This window comes from Cyprinodon tularosa, unplaced genomic scaffold, assembly GCF_016077235.1.
Source record: "Cyprinodon tularosa strain WSP-4 unplaced genomic scaffold, ASM1607723v1 ctg290, whole genome shotgun sequence".
In the NCBI taxonomy this organism is placed as follows: Eukaryota; Metazoa; Chordata; class Actinopteri; order Cyprinodontiformes; family Cyprinodontidae; genus Cyprinodon; species Cyprinodon tularosa.
Window position 1 is genome coordinate 736,084 of NW_024038997.1, and position 21,744 is coordinate 757,827.

The following is a 21,744-nucleotide window of genomic DNA, read 5'->3' on the forward strand; positions in this document are numbered from 1 at the left end:
ATTAACCTTAGACCAACATGCAAATGCAAGTTTGTAATCCACATTTCTGACAGTGGTAAAGGTTTGGCCTCATTCATGCAGGAAAGCATTTTATTAATGCGTGAAGGCTGCACAATGGGCTAAATGCTGGATTAATCATTCCAGCTGACGTACATTTACTGAATTTTTCCATCTCATCTTGTCAGAAAGATAGATGCCCCGACTGATGGGTAAGGGCGTAGGTTTGATTTCAACTTTGGTAGGGACACTATTGGTCTGATGCCATTGGTCCTATGCAAAAATATGCATGCTTGTTTTTTTTAAACGCTTGACGGGAAAATTAGGGTGTATTTCGTTTAAAGAGAAAAGCAAAATTTCTTGCTACATTTATACAAATTTTATATCCACTACACACACTAGATGCTGTTTATCAATGACTGAAGCTTAACTGGCTTTTATAAATGAGGACTTTTTTCCACTTTGAAAAGGTTTGCATTTGAAATTACCAACGACTAAGACAGTAGATAAATCTGTGCCTATTTAACAGAATATAATCTAAATGTGCCTGTTATATGTGGATTTATACTTTTTTATTTTGAAGATATAGAATTGTGCAGAGGTTAACAGAGGTAAAACCCACTCTTATCTTTTAAATGTTCTCTTTGTATCATGAAACAAAGTGAAATAATAGATTCAAGCGGCACCAAATAATGTATTGTACGTTCATGTGCCCTGGAACTAGAAGAAGAACCGACACTGAGAATTTAATTTATTAACCTCACTCTACAAGTTGTACATCTAGGATGTAGTTAATCTGTTTAACCCATTTCATGTATTTTATTTAGGGCTGAAACAATTCATTGGATTAATCAATTATTGAAATAATGCCAACAAATTTAGTAATCAATTAATTATTAACTGGAGTATAGAGACTGTAAAACATGTCTTTAGCTCAAAGTGACCCACTTAGAGCAGCAATTATACCAAAATTGTAAAAAAAGAAATAAAAATGTTGCATTTTAGATAAAATCTGTTTTCGTCTGTCAATATTCTCCCTCCAGAACTCTACTGCTGCAACAATGCTGTATAGTAAATTATAAACATGTTATTCACATGTTATTGTTGGTAGGGACAACTTCATCAGTCTCTTTGGAGAGTGCAATCTTTCTACTGTCATCTGCTGAGGTAAATGCATCAGCTAGGAACTCATCTAGAACCTCTGGAGATTATCTCACAAAGAAGAATTCTTCATTTAAGTGAAGAATGTTGATCCTCTTCGTCAGACAGTCGAAAAACAACATCTTTAGTCAGAGGCATCTGGAGCGATGCTGCAACAAACCGCTGCAGCAGATCTGTCCTGCCTTCAGCTGGTAATAAAACAAACCCTACCAGTTACATTTCATTTCCATTTAGGATCAGTACTTTGGAATTGTTTAAAAATAAAGATTGTAGGCGAAATCAAAAAGGCTTTAAATGTGTTATAAATTAGTGGGAATAAACTAGAAATACTTTTTAAAGTTTTAAATACTCAAAACATACAAAAGTTAATCAAAGTTCCATCAGATCCAGCAGATAAAAAGAAACATGATACAAAATAAAAAGATACAAAATAAATAATTTTTTTAAATTTTCCTTTATTCCAAAATGTTTAAGGGGTAAAACAAACTATAAACAGCACAAACAGAACCATGTGGGTCAAATGAAACAAACAATGAAGAGAGAGGAGGAAACCTTAGCATCTGTACAGCAGCTAGTAGTCAAGAAAATAAACAGCTTCCATCTTCCTCCAGGCCTGAAATGAGCGCTCCTATCTGGATCCCAACCAAACATAAAGATTCTCCTGTGTGGGTCCGTAGTCTGAAACCAAAACACAGCTGCTGTGACCGCTTAACCTTACATGTCAGGAACTGATAAAATAAAGTAAGGCACTTTATAGACGAGTCTAACAGATTCTTAACAACCAGAGATTATTTTGTTTAACAATCAGCAACAACGTAAATCTACCCTGTAAGTTTAATGGTCGAGTGAATGAGCGCCAACATTTCAACAAAGTAGGCGTTCGCAACCTAACCGCGGGAAAAATCTTGGTTTAGTAAAGAAGAAGCGACTTTTTAAAATCCTAAACATGGAAAAACAGAATCCGAGAGAGTGCTGCCTCCTAGAGCCTAAAGAGGAGTAACTGCACATTCAGGTCACAAACATCCTGATAAAATAACATCAGCATTTATTTATTTTTTTTTATATATTGAGCTAAAGCAAGTATACATGGCTTACAAATACTAAATGCTCTTCATAAAAAGAGGCTAACATATCGAACAAAACAAGTTTTGGACGGCAAACTTTTGTGTTGCTCAACTCTGAAAATGTCTGATTTTAAACAAAAAATGCTTTATCACATCAAAACTGATACCTCTGCGTTCATTTATCACCTGGGACCTATTCTGCTCCCCCTCCAAGCCTTTATATGGAACAAATCCTGAAAAAATGAAATTATCTTAATGAATATCATCAGATTCTCTTGTCAAAGACTCGGCGGGGCATGAATGTCACCTCCAGCCCATTAAGAAATAACCAAGAGGAGACACAAAATGCCGCTGGGATCGCACATACTTCTGGTTGCCCTGATCGGCTTGAACTGAAAGCAGAATGAGCCGATGAATTCCCCGTCAGAAAAACCACACACAAAAAAAGGCCAGCTGTTTGCTATTAAGGCTACATTTTCAGGCCAGACGTCTTTTCTTCAGGCTGCACGTTTGACCACGCTCTGTCTGCATCCCTGGTTGAAGGTGACGGTTCCAACGAATGGAGGGAAATCGAGCATTCCTCGGGTCAGCAGACGGCTCCAAGTGTCAGAGAAGACCAGAAGGTCAACAGTGAGGTTAGACAATCCTTCTGTCATCATTATCCTCCCACATAAAGGAAAAAAAATGAAATTACAGTAACCTAAAGACCAGGAAGTGATGCGGCACTGAGGAGACAGAGATGGGGTTCTGTCTCAGAAGCAGAACAATGCGTTTCCTGAAGCTTCTGCCTTTAAAAAACAAAACCAAAATGAGAGATGATGAGAGGGGGGAGGGGTCAAAGAGACTCCTGCTCCAGGACTAGTGGTTGACGAGTCCCTGCAGCATCATCAGCAGGCGCCGCGCCCTCTTGCTGAGCGGGCCGTGAGGGTCCTGCTGCAGGAAGGCCATGAGCTTTGGTCGGACCTGGGACAGCACAGAGGACATGTGGTCTTTGGTCAGGGGGTCTCTGTGGTCCAAGTTCATCACTGCGTCTTCCAGGTAGCTGAAGGGGAACAGAATGAGGCAAACTTTAGTGAGAAACATGGTTTTCAAAATCTTTACATTTTTTCCTTCAATATTCTGGACATCAGATTATATGAATTTTCTGCTGCTTAAACAACCATTGTTTCCTATTATCAGTAGATTTCTATACACTTTTAAATAAAACAAGGTTGGAGCATCTGAAGTAAAAAAAAAAGGGCAATTTCACTGCTTTTTTCCCCCATCCTGCTTAAAATAAAATAGCTCTGTTTTAGGATGCTTACTTCTGCAGATTCTAAAAGTGATATTTCTTGCTTAAAATCTGTTGGAGGAATAAATCTTATCCAATAAATACCAACTTCAGATCTTAGCATAATAAGGTTAGGGACCACAAGTTCAGTTCAACCAAGATTTTCTAGATTCCTTAAAATGTTCTAAATGAATCTGCAGTTTGTTGGTCGGTCTGAACTCAAAGTTTTGGTGGGTAACTTTAAAATCAAGGTGTGACATAGAAAATTAAAGGTCAGGTATACATTTATTTCACCCAATTAGCCTCCAGATGATTTTCAACTGTGCAGTTTTTTGGTCTCATGTTTTAAATGAGCTTCAGAATTTTAATTTGTCTTGATTTTGGACCAGAATATATAAAATATACTTTATCTATTGATCAATATCAGAAGTAAAAACCTGTGAAAACAAAGTCAAAAAAAAAAATCAACACACAGAGCCTCTGGGTTACTGAGGTAAATCTCTTGTGTTGGATTATATTTTATAAGTCTGTGCAGAGGTCTAGAGAGTTTCTCATTTTATATTTTCATTTCTGTGAAGTTGGATCAAGGGTTCTGGAGGATTTCTAAAGCTCTTTAGAAATGAAACCCACCAAAAATAGAACAACCTAGCAGCTGTAAGCCAACAGCTTTGCACCAAAAAGTCAATTCTAAGGCTAAAAGACTGAAACCATCAAATAACTTTCTATGTCTTGGTTGGTGATGACTGTCCAAACAAAGTGATAAGAACCAAATAAACTGTGTTTGGGGTTTTGTATCCTCCTCTTCTCTCTTTTTGTAAATCAGGAATGAAAACCTTGTGCAAGTAGAGGCAAGACATGATCGCATTATTTGATGTTGCACCAATTGGCAGGGAAAAAAATAAGAAGAGAGGAACATCTTCAGACAGAAGAAGGTACTACATAATATTTTGTAAACTTCTCACATCTGGATTGTTTAATTTCTTTTAAATGCAAGTGATGGAAACAATCTCTTCCGTTCTTCCCACATCGGAGATCAACTCAGAGCAAAACCCAGTCGATCCAGTTCTTTCTGATCCATTTTATACTCTTCTTGTCCTTTAACTGTCAGCTGCTCAACATTTAACTCTCTAATTAATGGTTTGGGTCAGACATCTGGAGGAAAAGTCCAGTGTAAATCAAACCTTCCCAGTTTGCCTGCTGGTTTCCTGCCAGGCCAAAAATCACAGGTCTATTAAATCCCCCACAGCAGAGCGGACACACGCTTTTAAAGAGACTTTTAATGTTGCTGCACAGACCTCTGCAGACACTGAACTGTCCTTCTGCGAGTTAATAACTCATCAACTTGTAGCCACGTTCCATCCAAACCTTTAAAACACACAGTGAAGCAGTTTAACGGCTGTTCCTGCTCCCCCGCTTCATATTATTCGCTTATCCATTTTTATGATGGCGTGTTCCCTCGCAGCTAGATAATGACCCCCACTAAGATCACGTGGATTCTGTGGATAACGACACTCTCAGGCGTCCAAAGAAACCCCCTCACAAGTTTTATAAGATCTTTCCAATCAGAAGGCACCTTTATCTGCAGACGGCCCTGTGATTATGATTTACTATCACAGGCTGGGCACTTTATTGCATGATTTCTATCTTTGTGCAAGGGAAGCTTTCCAGCAAAATTAAAAATCAAATCTGCCACTAAATTATAGAATAGTTACGTTAAAAAGTGTCATTTAGTTTTCCTTCTAATAAATTATGCATAACCCAAAAAAGCTTCAGCTGAGCCACACCCTGCTGCCTTCATCATAGCAAAACCAGAGAACCAAATCAGCGGCCTCCGCTTTGAAGCACCTCAGCATCAAGTTCTGCTGTACAGCAAATCAGAGCCAGGGGGAGGATATATGGAGGTTCAGACAGGATGCAAAGAAATAAAGGAAAAAGTCCACCAACAAAAAGATTTTTATAAACCCAATAAAACAGACAAGAACAAGGACAAAGCCAGAACAGAGCAGCAGAGAGCATCTAAAACCGATGCTATCTGTGGGACCGTGTGAGCTCCCCAGACAGCCGTGCAGCAGACGGAGCAGCGTGATCCGGTCAGCACTTTAGCACCGTTTCACCCCACAGGAGACTATGAATAATAGTCATACAGTGGAGATTAGATGTGGGGAAATAATTGAGTCAAAGGCTGGCTTTATTGCTGATGGAGTGCAGCACAAGCACCGGTGTGAGGAGGAGAAAAGGTGCGGGATGCTCTTCAAAACTTAATGATTGAGATGTTTCTGCTGTTACAGCCTAAAGGTTACTGATGAAAACTAATGAACTTCTTTAAAAACCTCCTGCAAATATTTTTAAGCAGAGTTAATATTAGAAATCAGAGTGAAAGTCTTTTCATTTATTTCATGCTATGCAGAATTACTCTGGAGTAAAAGAAAAATATTCCAGATGCAGATTAATCAAAAAATGGGTTCAGAAATTATTTTATGGAGGAAGGCTTTTCAAAGTGTGGTGCTCCGCTGCCCTAGAGGGCGCTGTAAGCAACTAGGACATCCAACCAACATAACTAGCCAGTGGCTGTTTGTGCACCGTCCCCCCATGTTTATCTCGCCCCTTCGAAGGGGAGCAGCTTCGAAGGGGAGCGCTCACAGAGCTCAGAGTATTAAGTTAAAAGTTCTCTTTTCTGTTGCTGTTGTTCTATAAAAGTACGTTTTAAGATATTTTGAGGTGAGAACATTATACCTTTAGGCGTCTATATTTCCCAATTACTAATTTAGTGTATAATTAAAATAAAGTTCTGATGCTGAGAGGACCGTGGCAACCAGCGGACCTCTGAGGCTAACCGCAGCCCGTCTGCAGCAGCGCACTCAGTATAAGCCGTGTGTGAAGCACTGCTGGCTCTGATGGACAGTTTTTTTTTTTATTTGGCAAAATGTTAATTTTATGTGTTTATCTGACTGTGTTAATTATTATTCCCCCACTAAAAAAGTAAGAATGTAAGAGACTATTAATAACAGGAGGTGAAAAGCAGCTTCAGACGAGCCGAGCATGTGGTGACATTACGAATGTGCTTCGGTTCCAATTGACCCATATTTATGCTGCGTGCTCCCGTTCTCCCTGAGTCCACTCTTTCCTGGGTTCTTCTCAAGAACATACTTGGCGAGGACACTAGTCCATATTGGCATTCTTGTGAATTGAGAAAAGGCCAAAGGAAGCGCTACACAGCAGGCCTGCTGATGCCCTTCACATCTACATTTTTGTGTAAATGTTTTTTTGTTTTTTATTAACATCAATTGAAAAAAGAAGGAGAATCACAAGACGAAATCACACTTCTGTTGAACAGTGCATCTCTGCCAACAAGTTGGGGACTAACGCGTTACAGTAGATACATCCGCAAGCAACTACCATTGTAACTAACTGTTTAATGCTATTGCAAAGTGTATTTTTTAGTTAAATTGCTTGAAAATATAAACTTATTTTATAGCCAATTGAGGGCTGTTGTTGTAAAAAAAATTTAAATGTCAATAATTCAACCTTTAGCTGTCTTAAAATTCAAATAACGAAGGTTCTTCCACATTTTAAAACATAAAAAGTAACTGCATAGTTACTTTGGCCTGTTAAGAGTTACTTTCATTGAGCAGTAACTGAGTTACTAACTCAGTTACGTGGAGAAGTAACTATAACGAGTTACTTATCTAAAGTACCTTTCCCAACACTGCTGTCAACATGTGCGTGCCTACTTTCCCAAAAGAACATGTGTTGCTGGAGAAAATATGACCAATAGTTTATTTTAATCATAATAATAATTACAGTTGGGATATAAACTTGATTTAAAAAAAACTTTTAAAGGCAGGTTGAGTCAAGAATGTTCTCTGTTCCATGGTTTGGGATCATGGCTCACATTTCCAAGCATTTCTAACAACAGAATGACATTAAAGTAGGGATGCACGATATAATCGGCCCCCTATCGGTATCGGCCTGTATCGGCCTTAAAACTGAATATCGGACATCGGCCACCCCACCGATATTTAACCCGATATTTGATCAGCTTCTGAGTTTCTAAAGTCTAAAGAAATATATATATACTACTTCTTCTTCTTCTTCTTCCTCAAAAACTTCTTTTTTTACAGACTTAAAAACTTCTAAAGATGAGGGGAAAAAATATTGATAAAATATCACAATATCTTCATATACTGATATATTGCCATTTAAAAACACCTTATCAATCTCTTTTATTATTGAAATATTGCTATATGTCATCGTTATGCTACGAAATCCCCCGAAAATTCACGAAATGTTGCCATATTTTTATGTTGATATATTGACGCGGTATCGATCTATTTTACTAACAAAATCTCACAAGAATTTGCAAAATATCATGAGAGTTTGTAACAGAACGATGAAATTTGACGAGATTTTGAAAGTAAAATAGATCGATACCGCGTTTTTAAAAATCAATTTGATATCAGCATATGACAATATATTTGACTATATTATTTTTCAAAGTGTCAGAAATGGATAACAAAACTGCTATTTTCAATGATTACTTATTTTTGTCCAGCTTTAACATCGGTATCGATATCGGTTATCGGCTACATGAGTTTTAAAATATCGGATATCGGCCAAAATCCCAATATCGTGCATCCCTACATTAAAGCTCTGTTTCACATATAAACCTTTTAAATGAATGATCACGTTTCTGTCTGGTAGAACATTATAAAAGTGAGAAGCATCACTGGATGCTGATGGAAGTGCAGGACTTGGACATCTGTATAATCCGTGGGGCTGTGATTACTCACAGCACAGCAGTTGAATGAAAAACCTTCATTCATGCAGACTTTGACAGGTCAGCAAAGTACATTTTTATTATGTAGAAAAATGTTAAGTCATTCATAGATAAGAGTTCCTGAAAAAGGATTGTGATATAAAACATGTTTGTTTTATTTTCTTACCTGATTTTGAGCTCAGAGCGGGTGGTGAGGTTGGAGGAAAGCTGCTGGATGAGTGAGAGCAGCACAGGCTGGCTCAGAGGGCAGGGCGTCTGCCCAAACACCTGCTGCGAGTCGATGGTCTCACACACGTACAGAACCAGATTCAGATCAGTCGCTGACAGAGCCTGCAGGAGGAGGCAGAGACAAACAGGGGGCTTTATTATGATTCCTTTATTTATTCTGTCAGATTTCTTCCTCATGATTAAATGGAAACTATTAACTTCAAATGGGGATGGGATTCTACCACCTGCCAGAGCCATCTTTTGGCTCCTTCCTCCTGCTCTACTGTCACACACAGACCTGATGATGTGAACCTGAGGACTGGATGCTTCCTGGGGGAACTTTGTACTTGTTGGCATTGTTGTAGTGACTGAAATATAGTAAATATTTAGGCTTGAGCTGTGAGCTAGGTAAGGTAATTCAGATGTGGCTTAACTGCTGTTTGATTTCTTTATAACTAGATAAGAATGGGTAATGTCTTGAGTTTATGTTTTTTGTATAAATAGGTGTAATATCAAAGTTATCAAGGTTCTGACAAACTTTAGTCCAAAATGACAAACTTTTTTAGACTAATCATTGGAGTCTATGTTCTACATTTGCACTAATTACATTAAATTAAAAGGATTAGTTGCCCCAAACTAAATACCGATTATTCTCAATTCATGAATCTTCATCATGCTTCATGCTACGTTCACACCGAACGCAGCAGGAGCAGCAAAATCGCATCTGCTGCTTCCTTTTTGCTGCTTGTACCAGTTTAGTTCTGACGTGCGGCTGAAGCAGCTTTAATGCTCTGGCTGCGCAGTGGAAAAGTGGATCTGACGCGCGTTGGGCGGAGTTACTCTATCCTTTCTTTGCCTTGCAGCTATATTTGCTTTGATCAGTGGGAATAAAGTAGTTTTAATATGTTTTTTTAAGTGGGAAAATCCACCTGAAAACTTAATCAGTGCAGTCAGTTCATCCAGATTACCATCCTGCCTTCCAATATTATTTCTGTTGTAGCCACTCAGACCCCCACATACCGGCGGTGCGCTGTCAATAGGAATCCCATTCAACAGCAGCCTCTGGACCGGTCACCTCCTCGCGGTTCGCCGCGGAGGCTGGAAGCGGTTTTCATGTACGTAATCCAAACTGCAGGCACCAGGATAATAAACGCAAACATGTTTTGCCGGCAGGTTCCAGCAATTTTAAATTAATTTTGGCATTAATAAACTGTTTCAGAGGAGTGATCACAGCGCTCTGTGTCATCAGCGATGTGTCTCTCTCCATGCCAGCTCCCATATCAGCTTCTCTGATTGGTTGATGCGGCGCGTCAAGCAGCAAAAGTTCAATTTTTCCATCTCGAGCAGCAGCGCGTTTGCGGCGTGTCACGCGCGTCAGATGCTTGAACACTCCCGACGCACTGCTCCTGCTGCTCAAAACGCACCGCAGGACCTGTTGCTGTGCCTTGATGCGCGTCAACCATTGACTTTGCATGTAAACTGGCTGCTTCTGCGGCTCCTGCTGCGTTCAGTGTGAACGCAGCATTAGAGACGTACTCATCAGGGTTCATCCAGGCCAGTACAAACTTAAGAGTTTCCTTTGTGCCCATTTTATTTTCACCGATATCAAGCTTCTTACAAAAAAATGATTTTTGATAAAAATATTTATAGTTTAATAGTTTTGAACTATGGCTGGGTGATGCGATTTAAAATGTAATAATTTCTTGGTCCTAAGTTGATTATAAAAATGCCAAAATACATTTTTTCTTTTTAAAAACTAGCTTTGATTTCATTCATCCCCTCTAGAAGGATAAAGTAATTAAAAACGCATCAAATTTCAACCAATGAAACATGCTTGTAAAATAATCAGGATTCACAACAAATAGTTAAAATATAACACGCTAAATGGTATCACACGGTGAGCTAGTTGAACAGTTATGAGACGCCTAAGAGCTAAAATTGGATTGATGTAACTCTGAGCATAAAAGCATAAAGAGTGTATTGAAAAAAATCTATATAAGTTCTGATTTTCAAAAAAAAATTTTTATCTTTATAATAGGGATGCACGATATAATCGGCCCCTATCGGTATCGGCCTGTATCGGCCTTAAAACTGAATATCGGACATCGGCCACCCCACCGATATTTAACCCGATATTTGATCAGCTTCTGAGTTTCTAAAGTCTAAAGTCTAAAAATCAGTTTGATATCAACATATGAAAATATATTTGAGTATATTATTTTTCAAAGTGTCAGAAATGGATAACAAAACTGCTATTTTCAATGACTACTTATTTTTTTCCAGCTTTAACATCGGTATCGATATCGGTTATCGGCTACTTGAGTTTTAAAATATCGGCATATCGGATATCGGCCAAAATCCCAATATCGTGCATCCCTACTTTATAATGATTTGATAAAAGCAATTAATCGCCCAGCCCCATTTGGAATCTAACAGAAATGAAAGAAAATACTGCTCAACTGGTACGTATGCATCCTTATTTTTCTCTAATCCTGACTGGATCCTTTAAAAATGCTCAAGGAAAGTCCTTTAAAGGGTGAAAACTCTTACTGATGCATAAACCAGCGCTCTCCCCCATCCTCCTCCATGACTGAGGTACCCTGAGCATGGTACCGTCCCGCCACACTGCTCCCTTGGGGCGCCATTGAGGGCTGCCCCCTTGCACGGGTGAGGCATAAATGCAATTCCATGGTGTGCAGTGTTCACTTGTGTGTGCTGTGTCACAATGACAATGGGAGTTGGAGGAGTTTCCCAAAGGGCTTTCACTTTCACTTTCACTTCATAAATAAAATATGCATACTGATGAGTAAACAATATCCCCCATGGATTTATATCTACTATGGCGACAGGTGTACCCTGGCCCCTGCACCTCTAACCTGTGTTACCTTAATAAAAATAACATTTTTAATTTAAAAAGATTAAAATAAAAAAAGGAGACTAAACTTATTTAACAAAAGTTTATTTTTCAATCATGTAATAGAATAAGGAATAAAGTTGAAATATGTCTCCCAAACTAAAATTTTTTTCTAAACACGTTTTGAGACTAAAGGAGAATAAAGGGAAATAAAATTTCATTTAGGATATATATATATATACATATATACATATATACATATATATATATATATATATATACATATTTTATTGGACATAAAAATGTGATCTTATGCTGAGTTGTACTAAACCAGTTTATTTTCTTCTTTTTTTTACCAATTCTAACACCAAGAGAAGACTGAGTTATGACATGAATCATTTATACAGGATCTTTTCCTGCTGGTTTTAAAACCTGATGGGAAAATTCAGGAATTTTAAAAAAACCACATGAGCTATAAAAAGATTTCAGAGGAGTAGCAGGAGGTAAAAACGGTGAGTTTGTTTACAGCAAAGAGAAGTTTCAGAAACAAAGCAACATGGGGGAAGCATAATGAATACCTGCAGCTGTACTTTTGTCCCTCCTGAGTGTGTAAGTAAACCGCACTTTAAAGGTTTTCTGAGCCGTTAGCCCCAAAGGCGTAACAGTGTCCTGGTCTATCTGAGTGTGACTGCAGTCAGTGATAGAGAGAAGGAAAGTGGAGTGGGCGCTCTGCTGGGTTACCTGCTGAAAGGCCTGATTGAGCTGGCCCTGCTGGAGGAACTGCAGGATGTTTGCCTGCTGCGTCTGGTAGTCCAGGTGCGCAGTGGGGACGGGCGTTCCCGCTGCTGACCTCATCGCCTGCATGATGCTAGAGGTGACGACTGCCTGCTGCTCTTTCATGGCCAGGTTCACCTCCCCTTTGACGATTCGCTGCACTTGGCTGAGAATAGTATCCTGCAGGCTGGGGAAGGGGACCAAAGTTATCCTTCAGATCAAATCTTTCCAGAACTTATAGTAAAATATAAGATTTAGTTGGGCTTATTTGCTAAACAGTCTCTTGCAGACTGAGGTTGTCATTTCCTTTCTAAGATGTTAGAGCATCAGCTAACGGTCCGCTTCTTCTCTGCTCCAACCCTAAATCTATAAACTCCTTAGGATAAGGAATTTATTGCACGGGGAACAAGAGACCTAATCGAATTTATCCTTTTACATTAGCCTCAGGATTAAGCTTTGCTTGTTTTTACTCTCCAATCCATTACAGCAAATTCTGCCGCACAGCTGGAGTTGCTGATTTACATACATGATATGCAAAACAAACAGCCAGTCGATTCTTTTTTAGTCAGTAGTTTAGTCAACTAAAGCAATGTTTTTTTTTAAAAGCAGGAGCTGTAGTTTTTAGCTTTTTTTTGTAGAGCAGCGGTTCCCTCCTTGAGGGAGCTATCGATTAGGGTCGCCTCAGATACTTACTTTCCCACCACCATCTGCATCTGGTGCTGGACCTCGGTCCGGACGGCGGCCGATATGTTGCCGGCCAGCTGATCGGTGGAGTTCTGGAAGGTGTCGATCATCTGCTGGAGCTGGCCGATCACAGGGTCCCGTGAGTCCTGCTCCCTTTGCTTTCTGCTTTTCAAGTGAGTCTCCAGCTGCTGGATGTCTGGGAACAAGAAAGACAAAACTCATCACACTCAAACCTGGCAACTTTTAACCCGAGGACTATTTGCCATATAAATAATTCTCGATTTGTTGTTTATGTCAGTTTAAACTGGATTAGCTGTCTTCAGATGCTCCAAGCTTCCTGGATCCTGAGGAGAATCAGGCACTAAAATGCATCTGTTCTGTTAGCTTTTATAGAGGTTTCTCTAAGGTTATTACCTCCTACTGCTAATTAGGTTTATTGGCAACATTTGCAACTGTTCAGGTGTCTGCAGCAAAGCAATTACACAAGAACACTTTAAATGGGTAAATAACACGCCTGCACATTTTTTACCTTAAATTCTTTGTGACTGAAACAGTGAAGAGGAAATATCAGATGTCATCTAATTTTTGCTGTCATCATGTCATAAGTTTGGATAAATTATATTCAAATGCAGTTTAAAAAACAAAAGAAAAATAAAAAATAAAATACTAGGGATGTCCCGATACAACTTTTTAATTTATGATATGATCACAATATTGCAGTCTTGAGCAATGACTGATAGTGATGTTGACCCAATACGATTACAGCATGAATCATACATACTTTAATGACTTTTTTTGTGGCGTGGAAAAGAAAAGGGTTGATGAGTGACACTTCTCAAACAGAGTACAATACTTAACAAAAACCTGTATGAGAACCAAAACGTGACTTTAAACAAAAGCGGTTAGAAATAGTGTTACCATGAGCTTTCTAATTTTTAATTGGAAGGTTGATCTATTCCAATATTCACTTTTGCGTAATGTCAGACCATTTTCTGATGCCAATAACACATCCAGACATGACTACAAAAAAGCTTCCAGACTTTACACCTTAATGTGGTGGAGTGGTTTCAGTGCCTGGATGTTCCCAGAGGTTATGTTGTCGGCGGTTTACAAAACCCTCCTGGTTTTGTGAAGTTTAAAAATTGCCAGTTTTAATGTATATGAATAACTTCTGTTTTTTTATATAAAGCAGGTTAAACACCAGTTTACTTGGCAACAATAACACCATGCTGCAAAAAGATATATTCTCTTGGTCATCTCCTAAATATGCTACGGAGATTAAATGAAAACATTTACCTAACTTACAGTATTTTCACGACCATAAGGCACACCATACTAAAAAGCACAGTCTCAGTTATGTGTGCCATTACTGTATTTAACACACACATAAGGGTTTTATATATAGGTACATGTCCTCTACTACGTTTAAATACCTATACTGGGTATTTAAAAATAGAGCGGGAGCAAAACTGAGTATGTTTGTGCTTTATTCATGTATTTATTACAAAGTTTTAATCAAACCCATCGAAATCATCCTGTTTCTGAATTAAACAGCTGCGCTAAATCAGACATGCCAATTTCCCCTTCTTCGCTGTCAGAGTCACTTTCCGTGCCGGGCGGCTCCTTGGAAATGATGCCGGATTTTGCAAAAGCTCGAACAACAGTGCCAGCAGACACGTTAGCCAAACCATTTACAATCCATCCGCAAACTGTGGCGTAACTTGCCCGGCGCTGCCTTCCACTTTTCGTGAAACTGTGGTCTCCGTCTGTCATCCATTGCTCCCACGCCGCTCGCAGCCTTACTTTGAACGGCCGGTTCACACCGATGTCGAGCGGTTGAAGTTCCTTTGTCAGACCTCCCGGAATAACAGCAAGCACAGCGTTCATTTGTTTCACCTTGTTTTTTTTACATCGGCTGTGAGATGGGCACGCATGGAGTCACAAATTAACAGCGATGGTGATGCGTGGAAAAAACCACCTGGTCTCCTTACATCAGCCTCCCTCATCTCCTCATCCATCCAGCGTCTTTCCTCCAACTCGGGCCACCTAGCCTTATGTCCGCGGAAACTCAGCTGCGTCACCTGTCGGAGTTTGTTTCCATCTTCCTCCACTTGCGAACCATCGATTCATTAATCTTGAATTCTCTCGCGGCTGCTCGATTTCCATGTTCCTCTGCGTAGCTGATAGCCTTCAGTTTAAACTGTGCTTCATAGGCGTGTCTCTTTACCATTTTCAGGGTTGTTAAGACAACAATGTTTTGCGTAAAGCACATACCTGTTCTTTTATACATAATCCACACCCACACTTCCCCCTTTAACGTTCTCATGGTGGTCTCAACAACATCCGCAGTAACAACACACATAGGGCGCACCGCACTATAGGGCGCGCCGCACATTTTGAAGGGAAAAAAAGACGTTTATATGCGCCTTATAGTCGCAAAAATACGGTATCTGCCAAAACTCACTTAGCAGATGTAATTTTATGCAGTAACATTAATCAGTTGGTTGAAAGAAATAAAAAAATATATATCTGAGCTGTGCAGCGTTAGCCTGATCTGATCGCACTTGAGTTCTGCAAACCTATTGAGATACTGACTACTAACTAAAGCCCACTTCAGAAGAATCCCTGAACAATTTCTTAAAGACGATCTGCCTGCAGTCAATACTGAATCAAATCGAGATAACTTATCCATGAATATGGACGGAGGGGGTTTCGCACAGCTGTTTTAAACACATAGATGGAGATCAATATGCATATTGGTAATATTTATGTTAAACAATTGCAATCATATAATTAAAGAAGTGCAGATGCTAATGCTGCAGGTTCAGTCAATATGTAATTACAATGCCCTGAATCGGATTACTGATACCATTTAAATGGGAGGAGAAGCAGCCTCATTGTGTGTGCTTTACATGTTTATGTATTTAACTTTAGAGCTTCAGAGTCAGAACAAGCCGACTTGTTATTAATGCGTCTGTGAGGCTGCTTGGTTGGGAAGTGGCCTGTTCTACATCTCATTCTATCACGGAGCCTCACCTCATCTGCTCCCTTCTGAGTTGATCTACTTCCAGACAAAGTTTAAAGCTGCTGGAAGTGGAAAAAGATCACAAAGGAAAGATAACCTAATATTCTCCAACACAATGAAAGGACCCCCTGATTCTGACAGAATCTCAACATTTACTGTGAAAACGCTCTACACACATGCGGACACTTCTCTGCAGATTCCTCTGCACATTCAGAGTGTGTGTCTCTCAAAGCTTCAATCTATAAAAAAGTTGAACTGAATATCAGCTTACTGTGACTATATGGCAGATTTTAAATGTGCATTAAATACATTTATAGTGTGTAAAACAAAGACTTGGAGGACAAATGGAGGGATGAATGGTTGAAAAATGGATTAAAGACTAACAGGATGGGTGGATGCAGCTTAGTAAGGTAATAATGTTTTTTTCATATTCAGACTTTGTTAAGCATTTGAGCCAAACCCGACTGACACCTGTGGTGTGGATTTTCAGGTAAAAATTATGCCTTTATTAAGCACCTTGCACATAGCAGTAATAGTTAACTTTTTCAAGGTAATCTCTGATGCCTTACATTCTTGTGTTCCCTGCTTGAAGCTTTCGTTGATTTGCTGAAACATGGACTGGAAGCCTCTTTCAAAGACAGGCAGCACGGTGCTCTGGAAGGCGTCTTTATAGGCAGCCTGGATGGGGCCCTGCATGGCCTCGGACACAGCTCGACCGATGGCGTCTGTAGTGTTCTGATAAAGGAAGCCCACATTAGAGTCGAACAATGAAGAGAATAGAAGAGAAAGAAAAGCAGAAAAAAAATAAGACTAAAATGTGCACGCCTACCTTGGATTTGACCACCTTGATGACATTGTCTTTCAGGGTAACCTCCACTGCAGTCAGTTTAGCTACAATCGTATTGTTCAGCTGCCCCGTCACAGGTTCCATACTCTTAGAAATTGCTAATAAATATGAAAAAAAATAGGGAGACAATTTAGCAAGAACATTTCTATAATTAGACAAGCGGTACTGCAGAGAGCAAATCGAAAACCTTCTTGTCTGAATGTAAGGGCTGGAGGAGCTGAGGCAGGGAAACGTCTCTCCAGAGACGGCAGTGTTTTAGTCTGACATCATCACACCTCAGCAGTCTTAGCTATATTTTACTTCTGCTCAGAATTATCTCAAGCATTATATAACATAATCATTTATTGATGGATGGCCTGCTCTGCACTTCCACTCAATTCAAAGTGACAAAACAAAAACTTAAAAAGCAGCTCAACAATGTCCAAACAAATTTCTTTCCGATTCTTCTTGTTTGAAGTTTATTATCTGACCCAAACTTAATGCTTTAATTCACCACAGTTAGAAAACACGAATTGTTCTCCTCAGCAACACCTTCCAGCTTCTTCGATGACATCCCAAATCAGACGGGACTTCTTCACATTAAACCAGATATTTACACATTTTTACTAACTTCCTGACATTTATTGTGATAAAAATGTTCTTGCTTAATGCAAAATAAGATGATCAAATTTTAAAGGGGGCTATATGATGCAAAATGCATCATAATATTGATCTTCAGTTCCCAGTATCAATAAAAAAAAAAGAAAAGAAAAAAAACCTAAAACAATGAGGGAAAATGGGCTACCTCTTTTTACTATGTTTAAATGCTATAGTTTATCATTTTTATGGACAAAGTTGTATTTTACTTCGCAACCCCATGAGGTCTGCTGCCTGAGCAGTAGCCCCTCCGTGTCCTGGAAAAACAAGCAGTTGGAGAATATCTACATAAGAATACCCCACCCCATCCAGCAAGCAGCTACCTTAACCAAGCTGTGGAAAAATTGTGGGAAAAAAGGCCAACTTTCTAGAGAGAAAGTGGGTCTTTTAGCAGCTAATCTACATGGGGCAGCTCCCTCTTTTTTAAAACAATGCCTAACTTGTAAACATCTGTTCTCATACTTCGTTCAGCCTATCAGAAGTGTTGTGATGCAGCCATGTAAACAAATTGCTTTGAGCCAGAAAGAAGGAGTGGCCTCCCTTGAATCTGCAGCTAACTGCATCCGCCATATCAGCCAGATTTTAGCCAGAAAATTTAGACATTGTGGGTTAATGTAGATAGTAGTTAGATAGTAGTAGTTTTAAATGGTTCAGTTTAAAGAAAAATATTTGGAGTAATAATCTGATGGAGCATTTCTCTTTTCTTTTCAGAAATAAGAATTATGCATTCTCCGTAGAATGGCTTTTTATGTAAACCTAATTTAGTAGAGTGTAACCATTTATATATATATATATATAAATTTACTTTTACTTTTTTTTTTTTTTACAGTTCAAAGCTGACAGAACTTCGAGAGGAGAGATCGTGAGTTGGATACGGTCTGTTAGCTTGTTAGCATCCTTTCATCGTTAAATCTACTGTCTAGATCTTATTCTTGACATAAATCTATGCTTATGCGGACTACAATTAATCAGAAAATTTTAACTGAAATCTTGTTTCTTATCAAAATAAATAATATTACTGTAATATTATTAGTTTTTAGAGGGTATTTGAAATGAATCACAGTCAAAAAGCAATTCTGACCAGATGCTGGTTAATTGGAAAAGCTGATGTGACCCCATAGTGATCAAAGTTTCTTAGCTTTATTCAAAGCATCTGGTTGAAATAGAAGCAAGTTTTTTGATGTGTTTTAAGGTGCATTCAGGACCAAGCATGGTGTCGGTGGTGACGGCGGCAGATTTACATAGCATCCCTAGGGAAAATGTGTAAGGAAAGGCAGGGAAGCAGCCAGTGGTGAATCCCAGTATTAAATTAGTCATAATCCCTTCTGTTATTATTTACCCACTAAAGTTGATACTTTTCAAACTTTACAAAGCAGTTAAAAATTAAATTAAACAGAACTAAGAAACTTGAATGTTTCTCCAGTTCTGTCCCAGGAAGCTTGTGAATGAACCCCTCTTCATTGTACCCCACTAAAAAGAAAGGTTCTATATTAATGAGCTGGATTTGCCATTTACTCCAAACTGCTCCTATAACCAAATGCATTTTGATCAGTTATCATCACATATTAACTAACTGATCTAAACAATCTTTTTTTTGTTTTTTATCTTATCATTCTCTTCTACTGCAGCAGACAATATTAAGCGACTTAATATCACCCTCACCTGGAAAGAAAGACATTTGTCTGGAAGGTTTGTGGTTTCTATCAAATATTTTAGAGATGAAGTTCTCTATACATTAGAAGCATATAATAATAATCCTGGAGTTTGTACATAAATAAAAGATGAGTCATCTGTTGTGTATGTTTGCTTACTCTGTGGGACAGTTTTCTTCAGCTCCTCTCGAAGCACTTTGTCCATTCTGTTTGTTAGCGCTGAGCTGAGGGTGTTGCTCAGCTGCTGTGTGAACTGCTCCTGAAGCTGCTGCTGGTGGTTCTGACTCTCTGCCAGAACTCGATCCAATCTGCGCTCTGAGGTCAAGAAGGGTCAAGGCTTAACAGCAGATGAAACATGTGGATGTATTAAGTATTCACATAAACCCGTTGTCCACTTTTAGATCTGAATCATTTTCTCATGGCAGCATATTATATGTGCGAAGGAGGAGAAAATGGGAATGTGTCATGAGAAGTGACTGAATGAAGGATACGTTCCTGCTCCTGGTGCTTCATCAGGACGCGCTCCACCTGAGCAATAATTGTACCCGGCATGGTCTCCACCAGTGACCACAGTTCAGTTAAGTCTCTCTGCTGGGTGCGCAGCAGCATCAACAGCTCATCCTGAGCTTCTGCATTAAACTGTAGGCAGAAAACAAAAGACAAAAAATAGAGTAAAACACAGAAAAGGCAACTCAAACTGACAAATCCACAGGAGGCGAGCACCTTACAAAAAACAGCAGAGTTTATATCAAAATTAGGATAAAACTGAATTTCCAGAGAAATGAGGGATGTAAAAATAAGGGGAATACTAGTGTAAAAAACATAAAACCTTAAAAGCGTGTGAACAGATACATCTCCAACACGCCCCCACAATGTCTCTAGGTGCTGTGGACCATTAGTAAAATATCAGCACCATAACTAGTTGATTATCTCACTCTGGCCAAGTGTAGGCCTCCTCCAAACATTAAACTTCCATTTTCTACAAACATCCTGTCTTCATCTTAAACAGACCGCGTTATACTGTTTAGAATTAAAATTATAATCCATCAGTTTAGACAAGAACCTGCTGTGTTATAATCTGATACTATCCCATCTGATCATCCCATTCAAAAGAAAGTTTTATTTCTTCATCATTTTTTATCTACCATTACTGAAAACTGAAGTGTCTTTAATATGGATCAGGGCAGGTTATGACATCTAGATCAACAGTGTTTGGCAACATTTTAAGGTAAAGGCTAAAACTTTTTCACCAAATCGATTAGATTTTCAAAAATGATAAACTCACAGAACATATAGAGTACAGGTGCTGGTCATAAAATTAGAATATCATGAAAAAGTAGATTGATTTCAGTAATTCCATTTAAAAAGTGAAACTTGTATATTATATTCATACATTACATACAAACTCATATATTTCAGATGTTTATTTTGTTTAATTTTGATGATTACAAATGACAACAAATGAAAATCTCAAATTCATCATATCAGAAAATTAGAATATTGTGAAAAGGTTCAAAATTGATGGCCCCTGGTGCCACACTCTAATCAGCTAATTAACTCAAACCACCTGCAAAAGCCTTTAAATGGTCTTTCAGTCTAGTTCTATAGGCTACACAATCATGGGGAAGACTGCTGACTTGACAGTTGTCCAAAAGACGACCATCGACACCTTGCACAAGGAGGGCAAGACACAAAAGGTCATCGCTAAAGAGGCTGGCTGTTCACAGAGCTCAGTGTCCAAGCACATTAATAGAGAGGCGAAGGGAAGGAAAAGATGTGGTCGAAAAAAGTGTACAAGCAAGAGAGATAACCGCACCCTGGAGAGGATTGTGAAACAAAACCCATTCAAAAATGTGGGGGAGATTCACAAAGAGTGGACTGCAGCTGGAGTGAGTGCTTCAAGAACCACCACACACAGACGTATGAAAGACATGGGTTTCTGCTGTCGCATTCCTTGTGTCAAGCCACTCTTGAACCACAGACAGCGTCAGAAGCGTCTTGCCTGGGCTAAAGAGAAACAGGACTGGACTGCTGGTGAGTGGTCCAAAGTCATGTTCTCTGATGAAAGTAAATTTTGCATTTCCTTTGGAAATCAAGGTCCCAGAGTCTGGAGGAAAAGAAGAGAGGCACTTCATCCACGTTGCTTGAAGTCCAGTGTAAAGTTTCCACAGTCAGTGATGGTTTGGGGTGCCATGTCATCTGCTGGTGTTGGTCCATTGTGTTTTCTGAGGTCCAGGGTCAACGCAGCCACATACCAGGAAGTTTTAGAGCACTTCATGCTTCCTGCAGCTGACCAACTTTTTGGAGATGCAGATTTCATTTTCCAACAGGACTTGGCACCTGCACACAGTGCCAAAGCTACCAGTACCTGGTTGAAGGACCATGGTATCCCTGTTCTTAATTGGCCAGCAAACTCTCCTGACCTTAACCCCATAGAAAATCTATGGGGTATTGTGAAGAAGAAGATGCAATACACCAGACCCAACAATTCAGAAGAGCTAAAAGCCACTATTAGAGCAACCTGGGCTATCATAACACCTGAGCAGTGCCACAGACTGATCGACTCCATGCCACGCCGCATTGCTGCAGTAATACAGGCCAAAGGAGGCCCAACTAAATACTGAGTGCTGTACATGCTCATACTTTACATGTTCATACTTTTCAGTTGGCCAACATTTCTATAAATCCTTTGTTTTTATTGGTCTTCAGTAATATTCTAATTTTCTGATATGATGAATTTGAGATTTTCATTTGTTGTCATTTGTAATCATCAAAATTAAACAAAATAAACATCTG

The 21,744-nt window shown here is 39.1% G+C and overlaps 1 protein-coding gene across 2 annotated transcripts in view; it reads right to left on the reverse strand.

The window, feature by feature from the left end:
• Positions 1–1,598: 1,598 nt before the first annotated feature.
• Positions 1,599–21,744, reverse strand: part of edc4 (enhancer of mRNA decapping 4) — a 47,070-nt gene continuing 26,924 nt past the window's right edge. Inside the window, exons 23-30 of one of the 2 annotated variants that reach the window (XM_038290953.1) lie at positions 19,440–19,587; positions 19,108–19,263; positions 16,643–16,758; positions 16,383–16,548; positions 12,798–12,984; positions 12,072–12,291; positions 8,436–8,599; positions 1,599–3,264 (exon numbers count right to left, since the gene is read on the reverse strand). In XM_038290953.1, coding sequence (XP_038146881.1) covers positions 3,081–3,264; positions 8,436–8,599; positions 12,072–12,291; positions 12,798–12,984; positions 16,383–16,548; positions 16,643–16,758; positions 19,108–19,263; positions 19,440–19,587 — 1,341 coding nt within the window. In that variant the 3' untranslated portion in view covers positions 1,599–3,080. The remainder of the gene's footprint in view (positions 3,265–8,435; positions 8,600–12,071; positions 12,292–12,797; positions 12,985–16,382; positions 16,549–16,642; positions 16,759–19,107; positions 19,264–19,439; positions 19,588–21,744) is intronic. The other variant, XM_038290954.1, reaches the window with a different exon arrangement.